Genomic DNA, 24512 nt, shown 5'->3' on the forward strand with positions numbered 1-24512 from the left:
GTTAAAGATTTCTTTGGGATCAAAATCATCCACTGACAGTTATCAGTACAAACAGGATGCAAAAATCCAAAGTTCAGACTTCAGAGTTACTAAAACAGAGATCTGAGGAAAACTGGTTCTTCACACGACGTTTCATGTGTGAACAGTAGAGGTGGTTTCATTTTCACATGTAGGTGTTGCAGTGAGGATTGCAGGGAGACATTTGCTGAATAGCTGCAGCTCTGCTCCTGTAGACTGCCTCTGAATGTGTGTGTGGTGATAAAGTCACTTTAATTAAATGTCACCTGTCAGGGAAAACTTTGTGTTGACTGAAGAAAGTTCACTTCTCTTTCATTGCAGCTCCACTCTTATTTTTGATGCACTCATTTGTTTCATAAATGATTTCAATGATTTTGCCACAGCTCTGCATTGTCAGGTCGGAGCATGTGTGCTTTTGATGAAATGCTGATATGATGACGCTTGATTGGGGAAAGATTTCCACAGGTGGTGTTGTTGGTCTCCTTCTTCCAGTTTTCTTGTTGCTGCCTCTCTCCTCGCCTCAGTTGCTGCAGCTGTATCATGTATGTTGTTATGTTACATACAAAGAGGAATTTGTGACATTAAAGAGTAAAGATTCTTCTAATTGTTTTCCATCTCATCTCCTACTGCTTTAGTCTGCGTGGACAATATATGAGTAAATCATTACCAAGCCAGATTATATTTGGAATATTTCAAACAGAGGACATTACAGTGAAATCTGCTTTCAATGTGACATTTACTTTGATCCTTTAAGACACAGTTTATACATCAGACAAGCTGTTTGCAGAGCGATTAAATGTTTGATATTGTTGTTAAAGTTGTACAGATGAGCGTTAATCACCAACAGCTTCATTCATGTGGATGAACTGGACGGTTCCAGGGAAACTATCAGGATCACACGCCTCCAGTGGTCACTGTGAGTAACTACAACTCTGCACATACAATAATTAAGATGAAGAAATGTTTTTATTGTAGAAAGATGAACCAAATGTAGTTTGACTCTCTGACAAACGATGGCAAGATAAAAGTAGTTTGTTAAAAAAGACACAAAAATGGTAACAATGCAAACAAATACAAACAACAGCATATCCTGATATGAGGCTCACAGATCAGGATCAGTACAATACGTAGCAACCGACATTGATGTTGCCATGGTGACCGCTGCTATATATAGTGTTTCTGTTACCTCACTTGTCTTAAACATCAACGCTGGCTGTTTTTCATTTTACTAATGAGTCCACTCTCTTCCCTCACTTTCGTCTCTTCCTCGTGTTTGAGCTCCTCTCAGGGAGGATTTAAGAAAGAGCTTTGATGATGGCTGTAGCTCAGGAGACAGAGCAAGGCATCTAATGATCAGAAGGTTGGTGGTTCAATCCCTGACTGCTCCAGCTGGCACACAAAGTATCCTTGAGCAAGACACTAACCCTCTCCGATGCATCCATCAGAGTATGAACGTGTTAAACAAGAATCAGTCCATTCACCATGGAAATATCAAAGTAGAAAGTGATGGCAGTTATGATTGGCTGCACAGCTGGATCACATGACCAGGTGAGTGGTACAAATAACAGGAAGCTTCTCTTGTGGCTTTAATAATCATTTGAATTGATAACTTGTGATTTACAGACTGTTCTTTATCTTTTCATTGTCGTCTGAAACACAGAAAAATATCAATGTTGGAAAATATGACATTTATATCTAGTTTCTACAGGATGGTTTAATTCTCCAAAGGCCAGCACAGACATGACAAAGTTATTTCATCATTATAATGCACAAAAACAAAAAGCAGGATGAGCCCTGCTGCTCACCAAACTTGTGTTGAATAATAATTTGTGAATCATTTAGTTTAAAACATCAACTGACTGAATCCATGAATCTCATCATGTGTTTCTGAGTGAAAGACACAGACATGTACAGACTGAACTGTTTCTCTAACAGGTAAGACTAACTACAAAGAGTCAATTCATACCTAAGTGTGCCAAAAAAGTCTGAAATACCCTTCATGAAACCAGTCGATGGATCCCAGAACCCAAATCCAGGATAAAGAGGTTCAGTGAATGTGGTGTGGAAGGTGTGGAGGTGGATCAGAGAGTCAGAGGAGACTCTGTAGAAGGACAGAGTGCCAGCAGGACAGTCCACATACACTGCTACTCTGTTAGAGACAGAGGAGGAGGAGGAGGAGGAGGAGGAGGAGATGGGTGTTTCTCTGTTATTGTGCCACACAGAGGAATAATGATCAGAGCAGCAAAGACTCCAGGACTGATCATTTCCACCAAACACACACTCATCACTCCTTCCTTTCCTTTTGATTCCTCTGTAACTCACTGATATCCAAGCCCTCCTCGTCCACTCGACCTCCCAGTAACAGCGACCAGTCAGACCATCTCTACACAGCAGCTGTTCACAAACATCAAATCTGTCTGGATGATCAGGATGTGACTGAAGCTCCTCCACATGTGTCACCTTCCTGTTGTTGTCAGACAGTTGGAGCTTTGTGTTCACTGTGTTTGTGTCGATTGTGAGTTGACAGGAATCTAAGTTCAAAATACTTATTAAATATATACATCATTGATTTAATGCCAAATAATTTCATTTCCAACATTTACAATAAATTAATTAAAAATTTAATGATTTTTAAATAAATGTAATTAATCAATTAATAACACATTTAATTAATTATTTAAGAATCTATTTATTTAATTCATTTGGGCCCTTCTAGCCCTGCAGCTGTGCATGTGCTCACATATCCACTGGTATGTGTCCTACAGGTATTCTCACAGCAGTGCTGCTGAACATTAAATGACCAGCAGATGTCAGTTCTTCATAATAAGCAGTTAAACTTTGTGTGATCTGCCTTTGGGTGAAGCAACAAAGCCGGAAAAATTGGACACATTCACAGAGCTTTACCACACCATCACTAGACAACAATGGAATTATTTTAACTAAAAACAAATAATCAGAAAGTCTTCTGCCTGGTCTCGTACCTCTGTGTTTCTGTAACATGAATAATGAGCTGAAATTCTCCTCACGACACCACCGATCAGCTCGAAGGGCCCTCGAGTTTACCTGCATGCATCCTGTTCACCTGTCAGCTGTTTAACACCTGCTGCTTATTCAGCAAACACGCCCACATTACCTGGTGACAGTCACAGTTTAATGCGGGCCGCTGTTTGTCAATATAAAATAGTTTAGTTCCAATATTGTGCACATAATTTGCAAATGCACCATATTTTACAGACCATGAGGCTCACTGGATTATAAGGCGCATTAAGCGAAACAAAAATGTCGCATGAGTCAAACTTTACTCAGCTCATTCTTCTTGCTTCCTCCACTTCCGTACCATTGATTCATTCATGTTTAATTCTCTCACAGCTGCTTTATTCCCATGTTGGGAAGGGCGATGGACACTAAGATAACTACAGAATACTTTATAAGTGAACCTGATGCTTTAATCAGGATTTGGGCTATTTGCATTTAAATTAAATCAGTAATATAGTTCTGCCACTTATCTGCTCTAATGACTGGAAATCTGATATCCAGTCACCAGCACAGCTCACTCACTTACAGTCACTGACTTCACTGTTTTTGCTCCTGAGCAAATCAGTTTGTTTTAGATTAAAGTTGTTTCATAACTGCATCATTTTACTGAAGTTTAATGTGTCAGCGGAGCACATGTGGAACTGAACCATTCGCTTGTCTTAATTATCTGATGTTTATATGTGTTACACTTTTTTAATCTTTAATTTTAAATTGAAACTAACATTTAAAAACATTTGGTACAATGTGGAAAGAGGAAGAGTATTTCCAGCAGGAGCAGAAACGTCTGACTCAGCATGACGATGCTGTTGGTGGATACTGAAGAGCTCAGCCTGTCAAGACAGGATTAGGTTATTGTTTTTAAACATGTTTATTCAATTATATTCTGAGGCCAGTTATCTGGTATAATCTTTGGAAGTCTATTAAAATAAAAATGAAATCAGATGTGTGGTCTTTTGGTTGTTTTTGTTTTGTTCAATAAGCAGATGTTGGTGTTTCAGCAATGCAGTAACTTAAGTTTAAAATGCTTGTTAGAACCTATGAAACACATCATACAGACTTGTGGACATTAGAAGACGACTAATAATCATCATGAATAAGACTAAAGGCAGGAAGGTGTCCTTTATAACTAATAATATTAATAACTAATAATATTAATATCATAGTCTGTCTGCAGCTGAGACAATACAAACTCAAACTGTGGGGAGAAGATTATATCACTTCAGTTTAAATTGACCTTAAGCGCCACATTTTCACAGACTTCTTTATTTACAGCATTTTTTACGTGCTGTATAGATTATACAGTTAGGTCCATAAATATCTGGACAGAGAGAACTTAGTTTCTGATTTTGGTTCTGTACATACACTAAAATCAATTTTAAATGCAACAACTCAGATGTGTTTGAAGTGCAGACTTTCAGCTTTAATTCAGGGGGTTGAACAAAGAGATGCAGAAGAATGTGAGGAACTAAAGCATGTTCAACACAATCCCTTCATTTCAGGGGAAATGTAGAGGAAAAATTAGAAAAATTAAATAACTTAATTAAATTAATTAAATCATAAGATTGTCAGCTGATAACCAGCTTCATGCGACCGCTTATCCTGGTCCCAGTGTTAGTGTCAGTGAATCCAGTTAACAGAAAGATATCCTGGATATACTTGACTGACTTTTTAGACTCAAGATTAATAATCATTATAAAAATTATAGTCTAACATCCAGAAATCTGCACGATGTGTTTCATTATGTCTAACAAGCCTTGTACAGTTAAAGCTAACAGTTACTACATGCATCAGTACATTTCTATATTTTTATATCTATAAAAATAAATCTGACACTTGCCAGACTTTATCAAAGGTGTGAGCGTCACAGCAGAGGCCTTTGTGTCAAAGTAGCTGAGGATCAAACAGAAAAACATGAAGGTTTTCCTGGCCTGGGATTTTATACAAATATTCTGCAGTACATCAAAAACAAAAGAAAACCATTAATGAACATATGAACATTACCTGATGCTGCTGACGTGAAGCAGAGCAAAGTTACAGAGGTTTGATTACAGACACAGCTGAGCGTTTTGCAATTTTGCATCATTTTAAAAAGTTTAAATTTGTTCAGTGTTGAACGGCAGAAATGAGGCTTTGTTTTCAGAAGTAAGTAAAAGAAAAAAAACAGCGTCCGACAGGCTGTAAGAGCGGTAGACTTGTGCGTAACAAGCAAGCGAATAATGCAGAAAACAGGAAACTGTTCTTGAAGTACAGAGAGAGAGAGAGAGAGAGCTGTGCATGAAGTGTAATTTTATCCTGGTGGCAGCAAAACAATCAGAGGGAATTCATGACGATGTTTATGTGAAGCGTAGTTTGGAGCTTCTTTTGCTGCTGGTTTACTCAATATTGTTTGGAGAGATCAAACCTGCAGCTTCAGAATCAGCGCAAAAAGGGCGTAAACACAAAGCGCGGAGCCGCCGAAACATCAGAATCAGCGAGCTGTCGGCTTTCAGCTCGTGTCCCTGCAGTCAGGTGAGAAAGTCACATCTCACTGATTCTGATGCGTCGGCGGCTCCGCGCTTTGTGTTTACGTCTTTGTGCAGAATCCGTGTTCCTGCTCTCATTTACTGTTTTAGCTGTTTGGTGGTTGTTGAAACTTTGGGAGGTTTAACCTGAGATTCTGGCGTTTTGGCCAAAATAAATTTATATTAAAATCGATTCAGGATTTTAATGAATCGATATCACGTTATCCAAGCCAGAATCGATTTTAATCGATAAATCGATAATCAAAACCACCCCTGATGCATATACACGGGTCACACTGCTTATTGAAACCCCCCAAAGATCAGATCTTAATCAGACAGGTTTCTGTTTTCAAAGTTTAGACTTTGCTTCTATTGGACTTTTTATCAGTAACACGTGCTTACTTTCTGCAGGAACAGTTGAAACTAACATAAACAAATAACTCCAGAGCTGATAGTCAGCAGGGGTTTACAAGTTGTGGCCGCGTTGTCGGCGGTATGAGCTCGACCACTTGCAAGGTGAGCTGGCAGACATCACTGAATTCATCAGAGATGATCAGGTTCATTTTGACAAAGTGAGCAGATATTTAACCTCCTAGGACCTGGCGTCCACATATGTGGACATCACAATTTGGGTTGTTTAGACCAAAATACTACATTTTGCTCTACAAGGGCCTGATATCCACTCACAAGGATGTTACACTGCCACTGTGCTATCGAAATTTTAGACCAATATCCTCATATGTGGCTCTCATTTTTCTCAGAAACAAAAAATGTGGTAATTCTTTGTTTTTACATTCATCAGGTCCCAATCAGCCCAAATATCAAAGAGAAACTAGAAAGTGCATTTTCTGAAGAAACTGCAGTGTGAATGCTTGAATCTGAATGTATGCACTGAAATGAATTAATTGCTGAATGTTAAGTTAAAAATTCTGAATGAGCTGGAAAATACAGAAATTTTCACCTGAAAACAAAAGTGCAGAACTTTTGAAAGCTGATGTTCACACAGAAGAAGTTGGAAAAAAGCTAAACATGTTTAAAATGTAAATAATAAAAAGATGAGTAATGACAAAAGAAAATTTAGAGTCAGAAAACCTCTGAATGAATATTAAAAGTTCAAATTCTTCTAATTGAAATGAACTTAAAAGATGAACAAAAATTCTGGAGAAAATACAAACTTTAATATACAGCATAATGTTTTTCAGACATATACACATGTGTATATCATGTTTAATAGTATTACATACATCAATTTGTTTTGTATGTCATAGAAAATAACATAAAAATCTTAAGTCATATTTTACAGCTTCTTTCTGAAAAGGACTAGTAGAATAAATAAAAATAACTAAATTAAATAACTAAATAAAAAATAATAAGCAAGATATGAAATACATGAAAATTCAACTTTTAAAACCACAATCCTGAACCTTTAAATTGTGTTGGTTTCTTAGAACATGGCTGAACAGCTGTTTCTATCGGTCTACTTAATCTGTCTACACATCTTTTTATTACTCATTCTTCTTTATGTTTTAATGTAAACAGAGTCCACACAGTGGTAAAAGAGAACTGTATAGAGATTTTTGAGTAAAGTCAAATGAAAGCGTAAGGTGGTGACACAGTTTAACACATGCAAATAATCAAATAAACACATTAGTCCTTTTTGTGAACATGGATAAATAAGTATCAATACAGCATTGTTCAGCCATGCCACTAAATGCTTTTTTACACATTGTTTTAACCTGGGCTCAGACACAAAGTCCCAAAATTAGTTAGTCCCTGACTTTGAGTTGTGGTTATGACTAATTATTATACACAAGGCTTTATCTATCTGAACTCTAAGGACACAAATATGAAAAAAAAAACCTATACTTACCAGCTGATACCCCACACTACACACTAGGTGTGCCATGTGACCTGAAACTTTGGTACAAAATCATCATAATCATTCTGTTAACACTGTTTTTTAACGCTGTTTGTGTTGCTGTTCAGCAGTTTAAAATGTTTTAGATTGGATTACATGGAATGAATTTGAATTTTCTTGGGGGGTTTTGTGTGTGTTTTGTTCTTAGCAGATTTTTTCTTCCATACTGTTGAATTCCAGTTACCACATTTCTGGTCATATGACATCCCGAGTGCCCACTTAAAAAAAATCCCCACAGTTAATTCAACATTAGAACAAAATAAAAATATCCATCCATCCCTCCATTCGCTTCCGCTTATCCTTTCCAGGGTCGCGGGGGGCGCTGGAGCCTATCCCAGCTGTCATAGGGCGAAAGGCGGGGTACACCCTGGACAGGTCGCCAGTCTGTCACAGGGCCAACACACAGGGACAGACAACCATTCACACTCACATTCACTCGCACATTCACACCTAGTGACAATTTGGATTAATCAATTAACCTATCCCCACAAATAAAAAAATAAAAATATGTTAAAGAAAAAAAGGTTTGCTCTGTGATGAAATACTAAATAAGCATACATTGTACAGAGCACTAACAATGACAACAATCCTTTAGCCTGTTGATCAGAGAGAGGCAGTCATTATGTCCATTTAAAACCTGTAATCACAGAGCACATCGTTTCTGTGAAACTATAAAGTCCCATATGATCCTCATCATGTCCAGTGACTTCAGAGTGGATCCTCCCTGTCATCCGGCCAGTGTTTGATGTGTGGCAAGCAGCACAGAAGCAGGATAGCTGAGGACTTTAAAAGAAGAGCAGAAAACAGGAATATGTAGTTGTAAATGTAAATATCAGTGATACTTGTCTTGTCAAAGGGAATAAAATAATGAAAATGTTAACTTACACACTCATTTAGGGAGGATCTTGACACTGCACAGAGGAGGCACAGTCAGTCTGACAATGATGGTGATCTCCAGGGATGTTTTCCTGCAGCAACATTCCTGCCAACTGGCCATATGATCCAGAGTAGTGGGTTTGTAATGAACAGAAAGGTGTATATGTTAGGTAGTGTGCACTCAGAGCTGGTCTTAAGAAACAAACACATCCTGTAATAAACTGAATACCTGTAGTAGTGCTGCTGCAAATATGAAGCCCTTCTATCATGAGTGGTTTCAAAGAAGGTGTTTTGGAGGCTCAGTCACAGAAACTGTGCCGTCTGTTCAGTCCTGAGTGTCTCAGCTCTGAAGGGGATGGATCACAGAGGGAAACACCTGAGTACAGACATTACAATACACTCTAACACTCCTAAGGTCAAGTGAAAACACAATTTAAACACTTCACAAAGAATGAATACATGTTTTCATGGAAATTATGTCATTAACCCTTTTTGTTGTGAGTAAATCTCACCGGCTGCTTGTGGGACAAGCTAGAAGGAGGACTTATCACAGAATCTCTCCTGTGCTCCAGATGTGAAGTCTCACGCTCTGATCGTATGGCGATGAAGATGGTGATCATGAAGTTTCTCTGATCTGTGGCATTACAGTTTCTAGCTGCTATGTGCTTCACATTGTTGGATTTTACATGTGAAGCTTGGAGAAGACACAGGAGGACTGTGTCTTGCTTTAAAAAAAAGGAAACCTAACAGGAAAGGAAACCCCCCCCCTCAACTCCCACCGTACCCTCCCCCCCCCTCCCACTCAACTCCCCAACCTCACACCATCCAATGTCTATACAAATGTAGGGTATCAGCTGGTAACAGAAAGCAAGTGTAACATATGCACTACATATGTAACACTGCTGAAACATTTCTGGCCAGAAATGTGCAGTTATCAACCCAGACCCACCCTGATGATTGCACTGGCCAGAAACATGATAAAAGCTCATAAAAATTTATGTTTCATAGTAAAATTGGTCCAAAAATATAATCGTATACTTTTGAAAAAGTTTAAAGTTTATAACAAACCAAAATAATAACATTTTTGTAAATGGTATTTCAAAATAGAGGCACACATAAAGTGGCTTAACTGTCATTATTGCTGTAATTAGGTTTGTTTGTTTTTTTAAAAAGCAACCTTTAGTCATTATTGTTCTCTCAGAAACAATGAAGAAGCTGTTGAACATTTATGTGTTGTGTAGGCAATCCTCTGGTCCACCCTCCCTCCCTCCCAGCCACAGTGAGACTGGGGCAGCCTGGCAGGATGTTGAAGCCTGGCTGCAGAGAGGATATGCCTACACTATTCATTTTAAACTGCTATATTTGATTTTTCTGACATTTATAGGTTACTGTTAGTGAATTTTAGATTTTCTGTAATAAATAAAATTGTCATCTTTTACTGATATCATTACTTAATTCATGTAATTGTATTTTATGTAAACAATTCAAACATTATACTGCAATGCAGGGCGTCAACTTTTAAATATCGCTCTACTTTATGTCTGTGAAGGTTCTCAGTCATCCAGGTCATCGTAGTCAAAGGAGCTTGCAAAGAAAAGCGTCTGGACTTCTTTCTGGAGTTCAAGCATCGCTCTACTTTCTTAAGTCATTCAAAAATATAGATATTACTTACTGTATTCAAAGATCTAGATCATGACTCATCACAGGACAATACACAGTATACTGGGTCATGGTAACTATGGTAGGTCTTCATGACTCCAGAATGGAGACATCGATCTGACTGAGAAATGAAAATTAGGTCAAGCAGTGTGTTCTTCTCTGTGGTAGGGGCAGTGATGACCTGTGCGTATCCCCTAGACTCAAACAGCTCCAGGATTGGTTTGTTTGCACTGGATAAAACATTCTCATTAAAATCACCACAAACTATGATGGGATGACAGTCCATGATCTCCAATGAGTCTAATAGGCTTACCAGGTTTTTCAGGAATGGCCTCAGAGTGTAGTCTGGAGGTCTGTATACAACTGCAATCAGAGCACTGACTGGTGCTTCAACCTTTAAAGCCAGAAATTCAAGGTCAGTTACATTATGGATGTACTGTTTTTCATGCACTTGAATGTCACTTTTCACATAAACAGCAACTCCACCACCACTTCTGTTTGCCATCTGGGGAAAGTTTGTGTAGGACAGGTGTCTGTTGCGTTTGAACAAATTGTAATTTTCCAAGTGGAGACTCTCTGCGACAAAAGAGCCCCGCAGGTGTGTTTCTGTTAGGCACAAAACATCTGCTAGACACAATTCATGGTGACTTTTGATGTCATTAATGTGAGCTGGCAGTCCCTCTGTATTATGATGAACAATGGTGAAAACCTCTGACCTGCTCAGTGTTTGCCTCACGTGTAGAAGAGGCATCATGTCATCAAGGTTGGCTTGTCTCATGTTCTCAAGCGCTGCAGTGATTTCTGGGTTGGTGAATATTTTTTTCTCCTCCATATCAAGAAGATACAGTCCACTGAGAGACGTCACTCTACTGACAGCTACGTAGGCCATGCCGGGCTCAAAAATGCTCTTAAGAGAGACAACAGCTGATGTAGTTGTCATACCCTGTACCTTATGTATTGTACATGCAAAGGCCAGCTTCACTGGGAACTGTCTTCGTACCACTCCTTTCTGCTTCAGATTCTCCTCTGCTCTCTCAATGTACACCATGTCGTCTGCTGGTGTGCGGTTATTCTTTCCAGATGTCTCATTATCCATTTTAAGTCCAAGCTTGATGATGTGTTGGTCGTTTTCAGAGTGAACTACTCTAAGTAGTATTCCAAAAGCTCCATTAACCAAACCATTTTGTATGTCAATGTTTCTGGTGAGCATGACACGAGCTCCTTCTGCAACTTTCAGTGTGTCTGGTAACTCGTTTTTACCTCCTTTCAATGGTCTGTCTTGAAGTGCCATTCTGCCAGTTCTAGGATCTTTTCTATAATCATCTGCATGGATGTCAATGATATGAGTGTGGAGCAGAGCCAGTGTTGCAGAGTTGTGTGCATCCACTTCTTTATTAGTTGCAAAAATGTGCAACGCATCAGTTGGACAAAGGGCTGCTTCAGTTATGGCCTGTGACAACAAATTTCTATCTGCTTCGCAAAGCTCATCCAACTTTCCTTTCACACGAATTCTGTTCAGCATCTCTGCAAAGACAACATCATCTTTCTGACGCATAATCTCAGTCAGAGTGATCATCTGAAAATGCTCCCGCCACAGGTCGATCTCGGACGGGTCGTGCACACAGAGAGGTTTAGACTGTCGCACTGGGGGTAGCTGATAGAAGTCTCCGACAGCAATGACTGACATGCCTCCAAAGGGTCTCCGAGTCCCTTTGATCTGTTTGAGTCTTGCATCTACATATGCAAACAGATGTCTTGACACCATAGACACTTCGTCAATGACGATTATTTCAGCATTCAAAAGTTCTGATCTGACTTCATCCAGCTGATTGCCAAGTCCCTGAATGGGAGGTTTTAAGCTTCTAGGCAGCTTGAGAAGAGAATGCAGTGTTGTTCCAGAAATGTTAAATGCTGCAGTCCCAGTGAAAGCAGTTAACAGGACAGTGGGTTTTGATATGTCAACGTCGTCTGCATATCTGGGCACTTTGCTCAGTATCTTAGATGCTTCTGAGTAGATGCATTTGATAAGATGTGATTTTCCTGTTCCAGCACCACCATTAATATAAAAGAAAAACTGCTCTGGATTTAGAGCACAGACTCTTTTAATGCACCAGTCTCTAACTGCATAAAATATGCAGGCTTGCTTCTTGTTCAGATTCTGAAACATCTGACGTAACAATGTGGGATCAATAGCAGGGGGTTCCCTGATGGCTCTGACTTCTGTTGAAGCATCAGCCTGACGGCTGTAGTCGGGCACATCTTCCTGTTCATTTTCATTGTCTCGCTCTCTTTCTTGTTCAACAAGTGGCAACCTTACGAGATCTGATTCAGGTGCCAGATTACACCATTCGTCAGTCACACCTCTGTTCTGCTCATATTCCTCAACAGCGCTCTCGATCTCCTCACTGTTTTTCTCATATTTTTCTCTGTTTCTTTTGACAATGTGTTGCACGTACTCAAGACGGTCAGTACCTGGCAGCTGTACACAGCCAGCACCATAGAAAGCCTGATAGGTTGGCAACGATGGTGTTTTCAGTTCGTGGTCTGAACGATGAGGAAGGTACAGTTTAAGCAGTCTTCCGTAATATTGCTCTGGATGTTTTTCTTGTGAGCAGCGGTGAAATCTGATGATAGCAGGCTTATTGTTTTTGCGCCTTTGCACAAACCCCATCTCATTGAGAAGGGGCAAAACATCTTTACCTTTTTTCTGTTGGCCATAGACAATCCTGCAAGTAGCAGCAAAGTCTGCCATGCACATCTCCTCATACTCTGGTGTTTCAGGTCTGGCTTTGTATTTGTCATTCAAAGATGTCATCCAAACATTGGAAGACTCAGGTGTTGTGTTGTCCAGAACTGACAGGGGACGACTCATTTTCACAGGATTATCATCAGTTGGAATGAATATTACAGCACGTGAGCATTGCTTCATGTGAAGACCACATGCACGAGCAACACACTCCTGTGCACTGATCTCTCGCTTCTTTGAATATGCCTGCATGACGGCTCTCATTTCATCGCACTCATTTACACTGTCCTTATGGGAGTTCTCAATGACAGTTTTCAGGTACTCAGATAGCCCGCCCTCTTTTTTTGATATATATTTCATTAAATAATTTGCAGCACCAAAAGCATCTAAAACAAAGCTTATGTCGATATTACTGTTCCAGGCTTCAAGCAGATGTGGATTATAGCCGTTTATCCAAGAGTCTTTTGGATCACGCTTTAGTATGATCGTACTCCTCATGTTCATTTTATTCAGGTATCTCTCATATTCTGCATGTGTCAACTTGCATCTTTCCAAGAGCTGCTCTAAACTCATGGAAGCAGTTTCAGGTTCATTCAGCAGCTGGTTCAGTGGTCTGAGCTTGTTCTTTGCCGTTTCTACTTCCAGTGCATCATCCTCACTGGGTCTTGTGATCATTGTCTCATTGCAGGGTGGTTTGGGAAAACCAAAACGGCACCCGGAGCTTAAACTCCTAAAGCACGTCTTTGTGTGGTTCTTACTGTGTTTTTGCACTTCTGTTACTTTTTTGTACAGTTCAGGTTGTTTATGTGGATCAGGCAGCTGAGCTGTGATGTATTTGTTTATAAAATCAAGAACAGTTTGCTCATCATCCTCCTCAAACACAGGAGCACCTTCTACCCACAGGAGGCAGTGTATGTGTGGGCTTCCTCTGTGCTGAAACTCAACTCTGTAAAAGTAGTCAATGACTTTGCCAAGTGGCTCTGCGGGAGATAAGAGTAAATCTCTGAATAATGCTTCAACTCTCTTGTCAAACATGCGCATTGTTGTGACAGGATTGCTTCTCAGGATGTCACACTTTGCTGACCAGTCGAGTCCTTCAAAATTCACTTGTTCACCTTGCTGCCTTGTTATTGCCTCGATCACTTCAGGCCAGCGCATTTCAGCAGCTGAAAATGTGCAAAAGAACGTGGGAGTTCCCAACTGTCTGATCATGGCAAAAAGATCTCTTGTTGTTTTCTCCCAATAGGCTGGGGTTCCTCTCAGAGGCTGCATGAATCTCACTGCATCTTTATTTCGCACCAGTTTCTCCACCTCATGTTTATCTTGTAACATGCCTGAGGTTATTTTTCTACCATCTCTGGTCAGAGGCTTTGCCTTCCTTAACTGTACTGTCATGCTGGATGTAGCCAAGTGTATTTCAGTCACAAACTGTGCAAAGAATAAATAGTTTGTGTCTTTGGCAAAACGATCATCAATGCAGAAAAGTCTTGATTTGAAATACCCACTGGGGGATACTTTGATCAGCCTTCTTTCATCAAGTGTGTTTTGGCCTGTAGGAAACTGCACAGGGAAGGCCATGGCCTCCAGTTTAGGTGTTTTGAAAAAACTTATTGGATTGTTTCTCTCTGCAGGAGCAACAGAGTAGATTCCTTCACTGAAACATAATATCTCCTCAGCCACATCAGGGGGCTGCAAACAGGACTCGAGTGCAAAACCACCATTAGTCAGTCCATCTGCTTGCTCTGAATCATCTCTCATCTGTTCATGCGATTGTTCACCATCACAGGGTAACATGTCAATGTCCTGTTCATTTATATTTTGTGCTTCACTCAGTGCATTTTTCTCACAGCTGTCAATTTCCATTAAATCAGCCTCATCATAATCGTCCTCATTCATGTTTTCATCATCATCATCATCCTCATCATCTTCATCAGGAAGAGTTGGATCACACAGCTCAGCATCATCTCTGATGCTCACATCCTTATACTGTGGATGAATCTGCTTGAGTTTATGCAGTGCTTGCACAAGTTTAGACCAGCTTACAGTCTGAAACAGCTGATGACCTTTGTAAGACAAGCGTCTCTTCAGTTTTACTCTCATGACCTGAGAATTAATTCTCAATCGAGGTAGTGTTTCAACAGTTTCCTGTACCTCTGATGGGACACAGACCACATTTCCTCTAATTGCTCTTTGTCTGCCTTTGGGAAGAGGAATGATCTTGGCAAATGGTATGCACTTGGCTATGAGATGTCTCTCCAGTATGTTGAGATCAGAAAGTTCAGCTGGAATATCAGCAAGATCCAACTTATTGGCAACAGCAAGTGCTGGCATGGATCCATTTTTAAGATGATCGTGGCAGGTGTGACATATCCACTCTCTCTTTCTCTCATCAGGCACTTTGCACTGCTCATTTCTGCAGTTTTCATCACAAACATGAACAAACTTTCCTGTCAAACATGTTGCAACTACATGTGGGTTTTTGACATACTTTGACCTTGTGCAGGGTCGCACTTGGTTTGGAAATGAAGCCTTGAAGCATACAGTACATGGGTATGATGGTCCAGCTTTGATTTGTGATTTGAACACAGATATGGCCTCGTTGATCACACTGTTGTCACTCTCTTGGGTTTGTCTGTTCACCCATCTGTATTTCCTTTTTATTTTCATTGCACATCTCATGTTGTGCATAATCGTGAATGCAAGATTACTTTGATACCTGTCTCGCATTAGTTGTTTCATTAGTTGTCTGTGTCTTACTCTGAATGCATTGTCACGTGCATAACGCTGAGTCACTCGAGATCTCTGTCTCTCTCTGAATTCAGGGTTTTCTTGATACCTTTTAGTTATATAGTTTTTTTGTTTTTGTCTAAATTCAGCATTGTCACAGTAGCGTCTTTTAATATATTGTTGTTGTTTCTTTCTGAATTCATCGTTCTCACAGTAGCGTCTTTTAATATATTGTTGTTGTTTCTTTCTGAATTTATCGTTCTCACAGTAGCGTCTTTTAATATATTGTTGTTGTTTCTTTCTAACTGTAGCATTCTCAGAAAAACGTTTTTTAACATATTGTTTTTGTTTCTTTCTGAATTCATCATTTTCACAGTAACGTCTTCTAATATATCTCTGTTGTTTCTGTCTCAATTCATCATTCTCACAATAACGTCTTTTCATATACTGTTGTTTTTTCTGTCTGACTTCAGGATTGTTTTTATATGCCTCGCTTGTGCAAGACTTTTTCTTTTCTTTGTACTCTTTGTTTGAAGCATACTTTTGTCGTTCTTTCCTTTTTTGGTTTTCTTTTCTCTGATTTCTGGGTTTCTCTGATGCCATTAATCTTCTTTTCATTTTGTTCCTTTGTTGTTTATTAACTTTTTTCAGTTTTTGTAAAACTATATCAGAAAGGTCACAGGCAGCAACATTTGTTATGGCAGCATTTGATTGACATGAAAAAGCATCACTTGATGGAAGGAAACTTAATTCACTGCATAGTTCTTCAGTTGGTATATTAGGAGGTTCATTCTGATCTTCATATGATGTGAACTGAGTCACGTGAACTTCTTTTTGTTTCACCGGTGGCGTACAAATGGACATTTGACAAAAGATGTTCTCAGTCAGATCAGTCGTTGTGTTTCTCCTTGGAGTAGAGGAGTTTGCTTCATCAACAGTTGTATCAGAGTGAGTAGATGCCACAGCAGTGGCAGCTGTTGGTCTGCAGACTGTGTCTGTGATAGTATCACTCAGGTTGACTGTGCTCATACTGTAGAACTGCACAGGCTTCAGTTCATAGTTACAAGAGGGTGATATCTCCATCATTTCATAAGAATCTTGGATCCTCTTAATCATGTCACTGAGGAGTGTGAATTTCAGCATCACTGCTGTACCACGATTACGTGACTGTAGTAATAGAGGAAGACCACTGGGTGTTCTGGAGTGTGGATCAAAGAAACCATATTTGCCTGATGTGGATCTGAACACTGCGATACACAATCCACTCATAATCAATAAGGCATACTGCACATCTGACAACAGGCAGCTCAGTCCTGCTTCTAAGCTGAGAAAGGTATCTACTGCCTCCTCTGGAGGTTCTTCAAATGTCCCATACCGGGAAGGCTGTGTCATGTCGACATCATACATAGACCAGCGAGCATCAACTTTGTCTGGCAGCTCATCGGTTGCCAAATGAATATTTTTAGGAAATCTTTTCTTGGCCTCTTTGTACATCACATCACCTTTATCCAAGACCAGATTAAGGTCAGCTGTAGTCATGTTTTCATTCTCATGAAGGAATGCAAGAAATGTGAGTGAGTTGCATGTGCACTGCTTGTTTCTGGAGTCTCCATATTTAGGATGTGCCTGGCTGTGAGATGCACAGACAAGTGTAATAGAGGGCTGGTTTTCAAGGTTCACTCTTTCTGCATGAGATGGTCCTGCCACATCACTGTGACAGCCTCTTTTCAAAAAGTCAGCATAACCCACCTGTGGGGCACTTGACACCTCATGTTGTTCATTAACTTTATGCTGCAGTCCACTCTTTACAGCATCAGCATAAGATACCTGTTGTACATGTGCAGGAACATGTTGACCTGCCTGTTTGACACTGTCAGAATTGGTCTTTGTAGACACACTGTCTTCTGCAGAGCTCTGAGGAAAATCAAACTCAGCTTGTTCACATGTTGGTATTTTGTGAAACTCATGAAACTTCTTCCAGCGTTGTTTTGCAGCTTGTGACTTTTTCTGCTTCCTTGGCATTTTCACACACCTGCAAGTGTTTCTTAGTCTTTAGAAAATATGTTCACAAGATAAGAGTGGCACACACCAGGAGATGTTGTCTTTGTTTTTATATTTCAGTTTTTATTTGTCTTAAACAGTTGTCTTTCGTTTGACAGTTTGTTCTTCAGTTGAGAGAATATTATGCACTCTCTTTATTGGCTTGGCATTTTTCAGCAGCAAGCCAAGAGTGAAAAACAGGTAGAGAGAAAATTTAGAAGAGAGAACAGGCAGAGCAGGAGAGACACGGCTGGGAAATCACAATCAAACCGTGAATTAGTTTTCTTTGTTTGTTCAGTTTGTTCTCAGGTAGAGGCAATATATGCACTCTTTATTGCTTTAATGGCTTGGCGTTTTTCAGCAGCAAGCCAAGAGTGAAAAACAGGTAGAGAGAAAATTTAGCAGTGAGAACAGACAGAGCAGGAGAGACACGGCTTTAAATCAAACCGCAGATTTTTCTTTGTTTGTTCAGTTTGTTCATAGGTTGAGGCAAAATATGCACTCTTTATTGCTTTGTTGGCTTGGCGTTTTTCAGCAGCAAGCCAAGAGTGAAAAACAGGTAGAGAGAAAATTTAGCAGAGAGAACAGACAGAGCAGGAGAGACACGGCTTTAAATCAAACCGCAAAAGGATTGTTGGTTTGGCAAAATTTCTCACAAACCACAGAGTGAAATACAGATGGAAAGAAGGCAGAGACAATAGGTGGAGCAGGACAGAGGATAGAGGGGTTGGGGGGTTGGGATGTGAGAGAGAAGACTGGAGATCTGGTCCTTGTTCTTCTTCTACACACTCTGAACAAAAAACAAGAAAAAAAAATAATTTTATTAAAATTATATCACATGGTAATTGTATGAACTAAATGTGACTACTGCAAAAGGACAAAACAAATATTCAAGCTAAACTGTTGTCGGCTGCCATGTGCAAAAAGTTGCATAATTGGGCACTTTTTAAAAGAATAAATATTTAATTAAATTCAGCAATAATATTTTTAAATACAAATATGATTGAGTGAATCATTAATTAATCACATGTAGTGTGACTACAAAAATGTACGAAAAAAATATTTTAGCCCAATTGTTAAGCTGCACTTATGTGTATTTATTATAAAATTGTGTTTAAAAGGTCTAGCACAAAGTTTGAACCCATCACTTTACAGCTTATATTAGTCATATAATTTTTTTATTTTGGTCTACTTCTCTTACAGTATGTGCACACCTACCAGGCAAAGCACAGTGTCAGTCAGGTTCCTGAAAGAAACGAGAAATAATACGTTAGTTGTCTGTACAGTGTTATCAGACTAACAGAAATACAAAGCCCACACGACATGATACACTGAACTTCTAGTCAGCAGGGTAATTATAGAGTAATATAGCACACCAACTGATAAAGCAGTCATTTTACAATTCAAACTAGTTAACTGAAGTATTGCCACTTATGTAAGGCTACTGTTAGACTGTTACTAGCCTTAGCATTGCTGCTAGCGCTAGCATTCCGGCTAGCATTAGCACTTCAGTTAGTGTTAGCATTGCAGCTAGCGTTAGCATTGCAGCTAGCGTTAGCATTGCAGCTAGCGTTAGCAATGCTGCTAGCGCTAGCAATGCTGCTAGCGCTAGCACTCTTACTGTTAAAACTGAGCCACAATGGCAATAATAAAGCTAATTTCTTACTTTTGTCTCACTGACCGGCAAGAAATATCACAGGAATATTATTTTTGTCAGTTAACAACTGCTAAGGCTAGTGTTAGCACTATAGCTAGCGTTAGCATTGTTGCTAGCATTAGCATTGAAGCTAGCGTTAGCACTGCTGCTAACAGCAAAACGTAATAAACGTATATAAATGATAGCGAAGGTTATTCTTTTTTCTTTCTTTCTTCTTTGAATTGTTTTTAACTCTGTTGGACTTGATATGTGAGTTTAAATGTCAAACATGTATTTTTTCCATCATAAAAATAAAACACTGCAGTACTGAGTGTACTGTACTTACCACAGCAGAGAGCAAAGCGCAATGACGACAGTTGGTCCAGTGATAGGTTAAAAACAGATGAGGCGTTCAGGTGGTGCTTGGAAATTTGACCATCAGTTTGAACAGCAATAATGAGCATATACATGTCTGTGTGTTGGTCTCTGTGTGTGACAGACATAGAGAGATAGAGGGGAAAAATACACTATACTAGTGTAAAAATTGGTCCTTTTTGCCCAAGTATAAGCGAATGAGTGACATACAGAAAAACAGGGCAACTGGCATTAAATGAGCAAATAAAAAGTATTAAATCTTGAACTGTTTTGTGGGTTTTATTTTAAGACTACTTTGAGTGTATTCGTGGGGAGATAAACTATACAGACTATAAACAGAGACATTAAATGAGATTAGGTTAGTTAAACGTTAGTTAAAAGGTGGGGAAATTAACTACAGACCGATAGATGCTGAGAGCTTTAATTATCCAGTCAGAAAGGATGATTTTGAAGTCATCAACTGACTCCAACTGCCCAGATCTGAAAAACCTTTGTGCCAATCACAATGCTCTACTTAGTTGGCATATACTAACTAGTGACAAACTATTAATCTGTGGCAAAACCCTGTCAAATCTGTCTTATTGTACTTTTGAAAAAGTTAATCTTACTACAATCTAACATTTTTAGGTTTAACCTTGGCAGAGTGAGAGAGAGCTCTTAAGCAGGCAGGTGTGAGCCTGGTTGCTATAGTGACAATGGCTCCATACACACGACACAGACATGCACCTCACTTTTGCTGCTTAAAATGAACAGAAAAGTCAGGCCGAAACAAATCGTTCCCATATGAAAAGTACAAGTCGTATTGACGAAATTCTTTCACCGTGAGCGACAGCAGCTTCTAGTCTACTGAATTCTCAGTTTTCATGCCTGTGGAGTTTATTATATGGACGTGGTGATGCTTTTAAATTGAGTTAGGGATTTTAGAGATGAGGCCAGTTGGACAGATACTGGTTAATTGATCACAAAAAAGTTGGACTTTATCGGTTGGACCGTTAACTTAAATTTGTCGAAATTGTTTAGGCGCTAAAGCTGACAGATGTGACAGTGGTTGTAAATATAAGACGTCTTTGTAATATAAAATAAGAGATCTCTGTGTGAAAGGAGTCTGAGGCAGTGCTGGAGCTATTTTTAGACTGTGTGTGTGTGAGTGTGAAAATGCAAATTAGTCAGCAGTGAACTGTTTAAACCACAGTTGGTTTTACAAATACTGCTGCAAACATTGTTGAGTGTGTGTTTAAGACGCCATTTATGTTCATTAGAGGGCTATAAATAAAGTTTTGAGTTGCCGTAGTGGATGTATAGTAATTGACTGAGTTTTGATATATAAATATAGTGAGTGCACTGTATATATTTAAGACTAACATATTACTTTTAGGAGTAACCTCTCATCAGCAATAAATGCTGGTGTGTTTTATTTTTTCTATTCTATGTGTGTGCTGTGAGAATTAATAGAGGTTTCAATTGTTTTCTTTGACTTGCTCTTTCTGATTATGAAAGGCATGTCTGAAATACTCTTAGGAAAGCGTGTTGTGAGTATATTCCTCAACTCTTGTCACAGTTTAAGTGTGTGAATGCTGTGAGTAGCAGGCTTTGAGTGATTGGGTGTGATTTGTACAAAATAATAAATAATAATAACACTATGAAAGTTGATAGTAGAGTGAGTGCAGAAGTGGAAGTGTGAGAGAAAAGGCGGTGTGTGTGTGAGACGATCTGACAAACGCAAAGAATTTAGTATATTTAGAAGTGTGTGCGTGAAATAAGGGTGAATTGTTTTAGATCAAGACTTAGTAAAACAAGAGTTTTATTAGCCTGTAAAAAAAACAAAACAGGAGAGATAGAAACAGAAAATATGGTTCTGAGCAGCTGCAAGGTTGACAGGAAATGGTGTGTGTGACAGGAACTTTGCATGCCCATAAAAGGAACTGACTGTGACAAGTGAGCACACAGAGAGAGAAACATACGAGTTAAACTCCAGGCAGATGAAGCAAATGGAGGTTTTAAGAAAAGAAATGAAAAGGATATTAATTGTATGCTTTAGTGTGTCAATACAGGTGGACTTCTTTCAACCTAGAATCTTGAGTACAAAACCATTGATTAACAGAATTGGGAGGAAAACAGGCCAGATTTTGGCTTAAAATTTTACAGCTTGACCTCCCACTTGTCCCGATCCTGAGAAGAAGCTCATAGGACAGTTAATCTCCTGATGAAGACCGACAGAACATCGTGGACTTCAAGAATTAACAGCAGGCAAAAGACAGTGCAACTGAAACTACACTGACGATACCAGCAGCAGCATGGAAGAAAAGCACGTGATGGAAAATGCACGGTGAACTGCAGGCTGGTAAGAACAGTGTGACATAACTGTTTAAAGACACTGAATGGGATATTTTGCCAGGCTGGGATTTAATCTAAAAGGAAAATACTGAAAAGAGCAACGGAGAAGAAACAGAGAAGAAACAGACTGTGTTTGCTGGGGATCACAAGACAACAAAGGACACTAAGAGAAGGGCACAGGGGCCAGTGGGAAGGTGAAGCCCAGACGAGTTCGACTGCGAGAATAGAGGGTACAATTGGGTTGAAATTGAAGCTGGAACTCAGGATGGTTTAGGGATGTCCACGTCACAAACAAAGAGGTAAACAAAAAGAAGGTAAAATAAAGAGAGAAAATAACTGACAATTACATTAATGAATAGAAGACACACATACAGATATTACATAGATTTATTTTTAGGATAAAGGGGAGAGCTTATACGTAGAAATGACTTTTTATACATATTGCATTTTGTGCCTTTAAGGGAGTTGTGGCTCAATTCGTCTCTTGTGGGTCACGAGCCTTTGGCTAGCGCTATGATTAGCCAATCTACTGTGAGGATGATATGAGTTATTGAAGGATTGCACACGCTTACAGACATATAGAGTCCATAAACACACATGACAGTATTGATTCCAGGCAAAAGGCCTCAAATTAATTTAGCGTTTAACTGAACTTGAGCTGGCCCTGTAACAAGTGACAGAAAAGAGGAACTGAATAGGAGTTTCTTGCTTTAGAGAAGGACCAAAGGAAGGAAAGCATATATTTTGGTTAAGTCTGATAAACTAGAATGAGAAGGTATTGTTACATCAAAGGAGCAAGATGAAATAAAAAGGCTGTACCAAAAACAGGCTATAACATAGGAAATGTGAGTTTTAAAATGAAGTTAGTGTTAACACACAGGAGTTGTTTCAAGGCAGCGTTTAGCTGTGATAAAATGTATGCAGGAGTAATTGCTTATATGTTTAAACTTAATTGATTAAAGTGGTTGTTTTTTTTTGGGATCTTTTAGTAGAATAGGCGCTTATAATGATTTTCTTGTGAAAGGAGATTCTAGGTCAGAGTGGAGGCCTTGCAGCAGCGAGAGTTCTGTGTACAGGATGTTGATGATTAGATAAGGCAAGCGACAGGAAACGCATGCAGGGACGTGAAAGCAGCATTTTAAGAGTTTTAAAATGATGAGTAACGTTGAAGAATATATATAAATACAAGTCAATAAGTCAAGAAGATAATTAGGATCAGGCTTTTGATTAAAGAGTCCCAAAGATGATAAGTTAGGGAGGTGCAGGAAAAGGTGTTTGGTTTGCTTTACACAAGATCTCGGCGACCACAGGGGGGTGAGGATCCTGGAGGCCCGAGGCATGATGGACCACAAGAGAGGGACGCAGAAAAAACCTAATCTTACGCATGGAGTGTTCTCGAGGGGGAGCTGGTGTTTATTACTGGGCCACTTAGATGACATGAGGTTGTCTGATTTGCTGAGCCAGAGGACGGCTAGAGAGGGTCAGAGCGGGAGTGGTGACCCCGATGTCCATGATGCCATGGATGAACATGGAAGCAGCTGAGTGGGCCGAGGAGTGACCCAACACAATGTATTGTGACCTCTGGTGTTCCAGAGGTCGAGAGAGGGAGTATTGAGATTGGAGAGATATTTTGCTGCTATTGTTAAAGGCTCATGTTCTCACTTAGATCATCGATTTCTACTTGCATTTCTTTCTGGGAAAAATGGGGATTACTTTGGAAACAGGAAGTATTTTCCCCAATAAGCAGCCCTGGATTAGTAAATCACTCCAACATGTTCTCAGGCAGAAGAAGCTGTCTTGTTATGTGGGAGAGAAGAAAAAGATTGAGGCACAGAAACTTGTTGAAAGAGAGATAAAGCAGCTAAAATCAGGTGTAAAAGTAAAGCAGAGGATGAGCTGAATAAAGGGCACTCAAGGCTGGCTTGGAAAGGAATGAAGTCCATGGTGGGGATGCAGAACAAGGAGCAAAGATGAATGTGATGCTGAATCAGCAGAAGACTTGGACTCATTTGATTCCAGCTTTGATATCATTGATTTCAATGAAGAGCTTTGTGATTGTAGCAAAGGGCTGGTAGCTCTGAGAGTCCCACTGATGAGGTGTTTGTGTGGAAATCTCTTAGTGGGACCAAAGAGAGAAAAAGCCCTGGTCCTGATGCTGTGGGAGGGGAATGATTGAAGTGTGCTGTGAGGAACTGACTGGGAGATTTTCACACATTTTCCAGTCCTCCTTGGAACAACAGGAAGTTCCCAGCATATGGAAACAAAGGTTAAGTGTCCTATGGCACTCAGTGATGATGGTGCTGTGGCCCCACCACCTCCACCTCTTTGTAAAGGAACTAACTGTCATCTGAAGCTTCAAATGGAACTAAGACTTCCTCCACTAGGTGGCAGTGTCTGATGAGAAAGTGTTAGTGGAGCTGGCCTGGAGTCAGAAACAGGAAGATGCAGGATTTGGGCTGAAATGGGGGAAAGTGGTTCGCAGTAGTGCCTTAAAGCAAGAAGGTTGTAGGTTGAAGCTTGTTGGCCTTTCTGTGGAGGTTGGATGTTCTCCCACAGTCCAATGAAATGCTGCTTAGGTTCATTGGTGCTTCTAAATTGGCTGTAGGTGTGGATGTGAGAGAGTGCTTCTCTGTCTCTCTGTTGGCC

General features: G+C 39.6%; 3 protein-coding genes across 4 annotated transcripts; all 3 read right to left on the reverse strand.

The window, feature by feature from the left end:
* Nucleotides 1-1762: 1762 nt before the first annotated feature.
* On the reverse strand, nucleotides 1763-2571 carry LOC146577671 (stonustoxin subunit beta-like; the record flags this gene model as incomplete). Its single annotated transcript, XM_085268426.1, has 1 exon — nucleotides 1763-2571. A coding segment is annotated over one exon (612 nt), but the record flags the coding sequence as incomplete, so codon positions are not given.
* A 5318-nt stretch (nucleotides 2572-7889) lies between these two features.
* Nucleotides 7890-11438, reverse strand: LOC146577672 (uncharacterized). 2 transcript variants are annotated; one of them, XM_085268364.1, is made up of 4 exons: nucleotides 10322-11438; nucleotides 8579-8695; nucleotides 8359-8462; nucleotides 7890-8256 (listed from the first exon to the last, which is right to left on the reverse strand). In XM_085268364.1, the coding sequence occupies exons 1-2, from the start codon at nucleotides 11297-11299 to the stop codon at nucleotides 8690-8692; spliced, it is 984 nt and encodes a 327-aa protein (XP_085124490.1). In that variant the 5' UTR covers nucleotides 11300-11438; the 3' UTR covers nucleotides 7890-8256; nucleotides 8359-8462; nucleotides 8579-8689. The 2 variants fall into 2 exon arrangements, with proteins under 2 accessions (XP_085124490.1, XP_085124489.1); XM_085268363.1 differs by lacking the exons at nucleotides 7890-8256; nucleotides 8359-8462; nucleotides 8579-8695 and adding an exon at nucleotides 10057-10238.
* LOC146577673 (uncharacterized) lies at nucleotides 11328-17102 on the reverse strand. Its single transcript, XM_085267695.1, has 6 exons — nucleotides 15463-17102; nucleotides 14602-14772; nucleotides 12709-12861; nucleotides 12181-12552; nucleotides 11502-11742; nucleotides 11328-11331 (listed from the first exon to the last, which is right to left on the reverse strand). Exons 1-6 carry the CDS (start codon nucleotides 17018-17020, stop codon nucleotides 11328-11330), a joined length of 2499 nt encoding a protein of 832 aa, XP_085123821.1. The 5' UTR covers nucleotides 17021-17102.
* Between the last annotated feature and the right edge of the window lie 7410 nt (nucleotides 17103-24512).

Source organism: Mchenga conophoros, linkage group LG3 (assembly GCF_057382185.1).
Source record: "Mchenga conophoros isolate Kocher_MC1m ecotype Shallow Benthic linkage group LG3, M_conophoros_male_GT1.1, whole genome shotgun sequence".
Taxonomy (NCBI): domain Eukaryota; kingdom Metazoa; phylum Chordata; class Actinopteri; order Cichliformes; family Cichlidae; genus Mchenga; species Mchenga conophoros.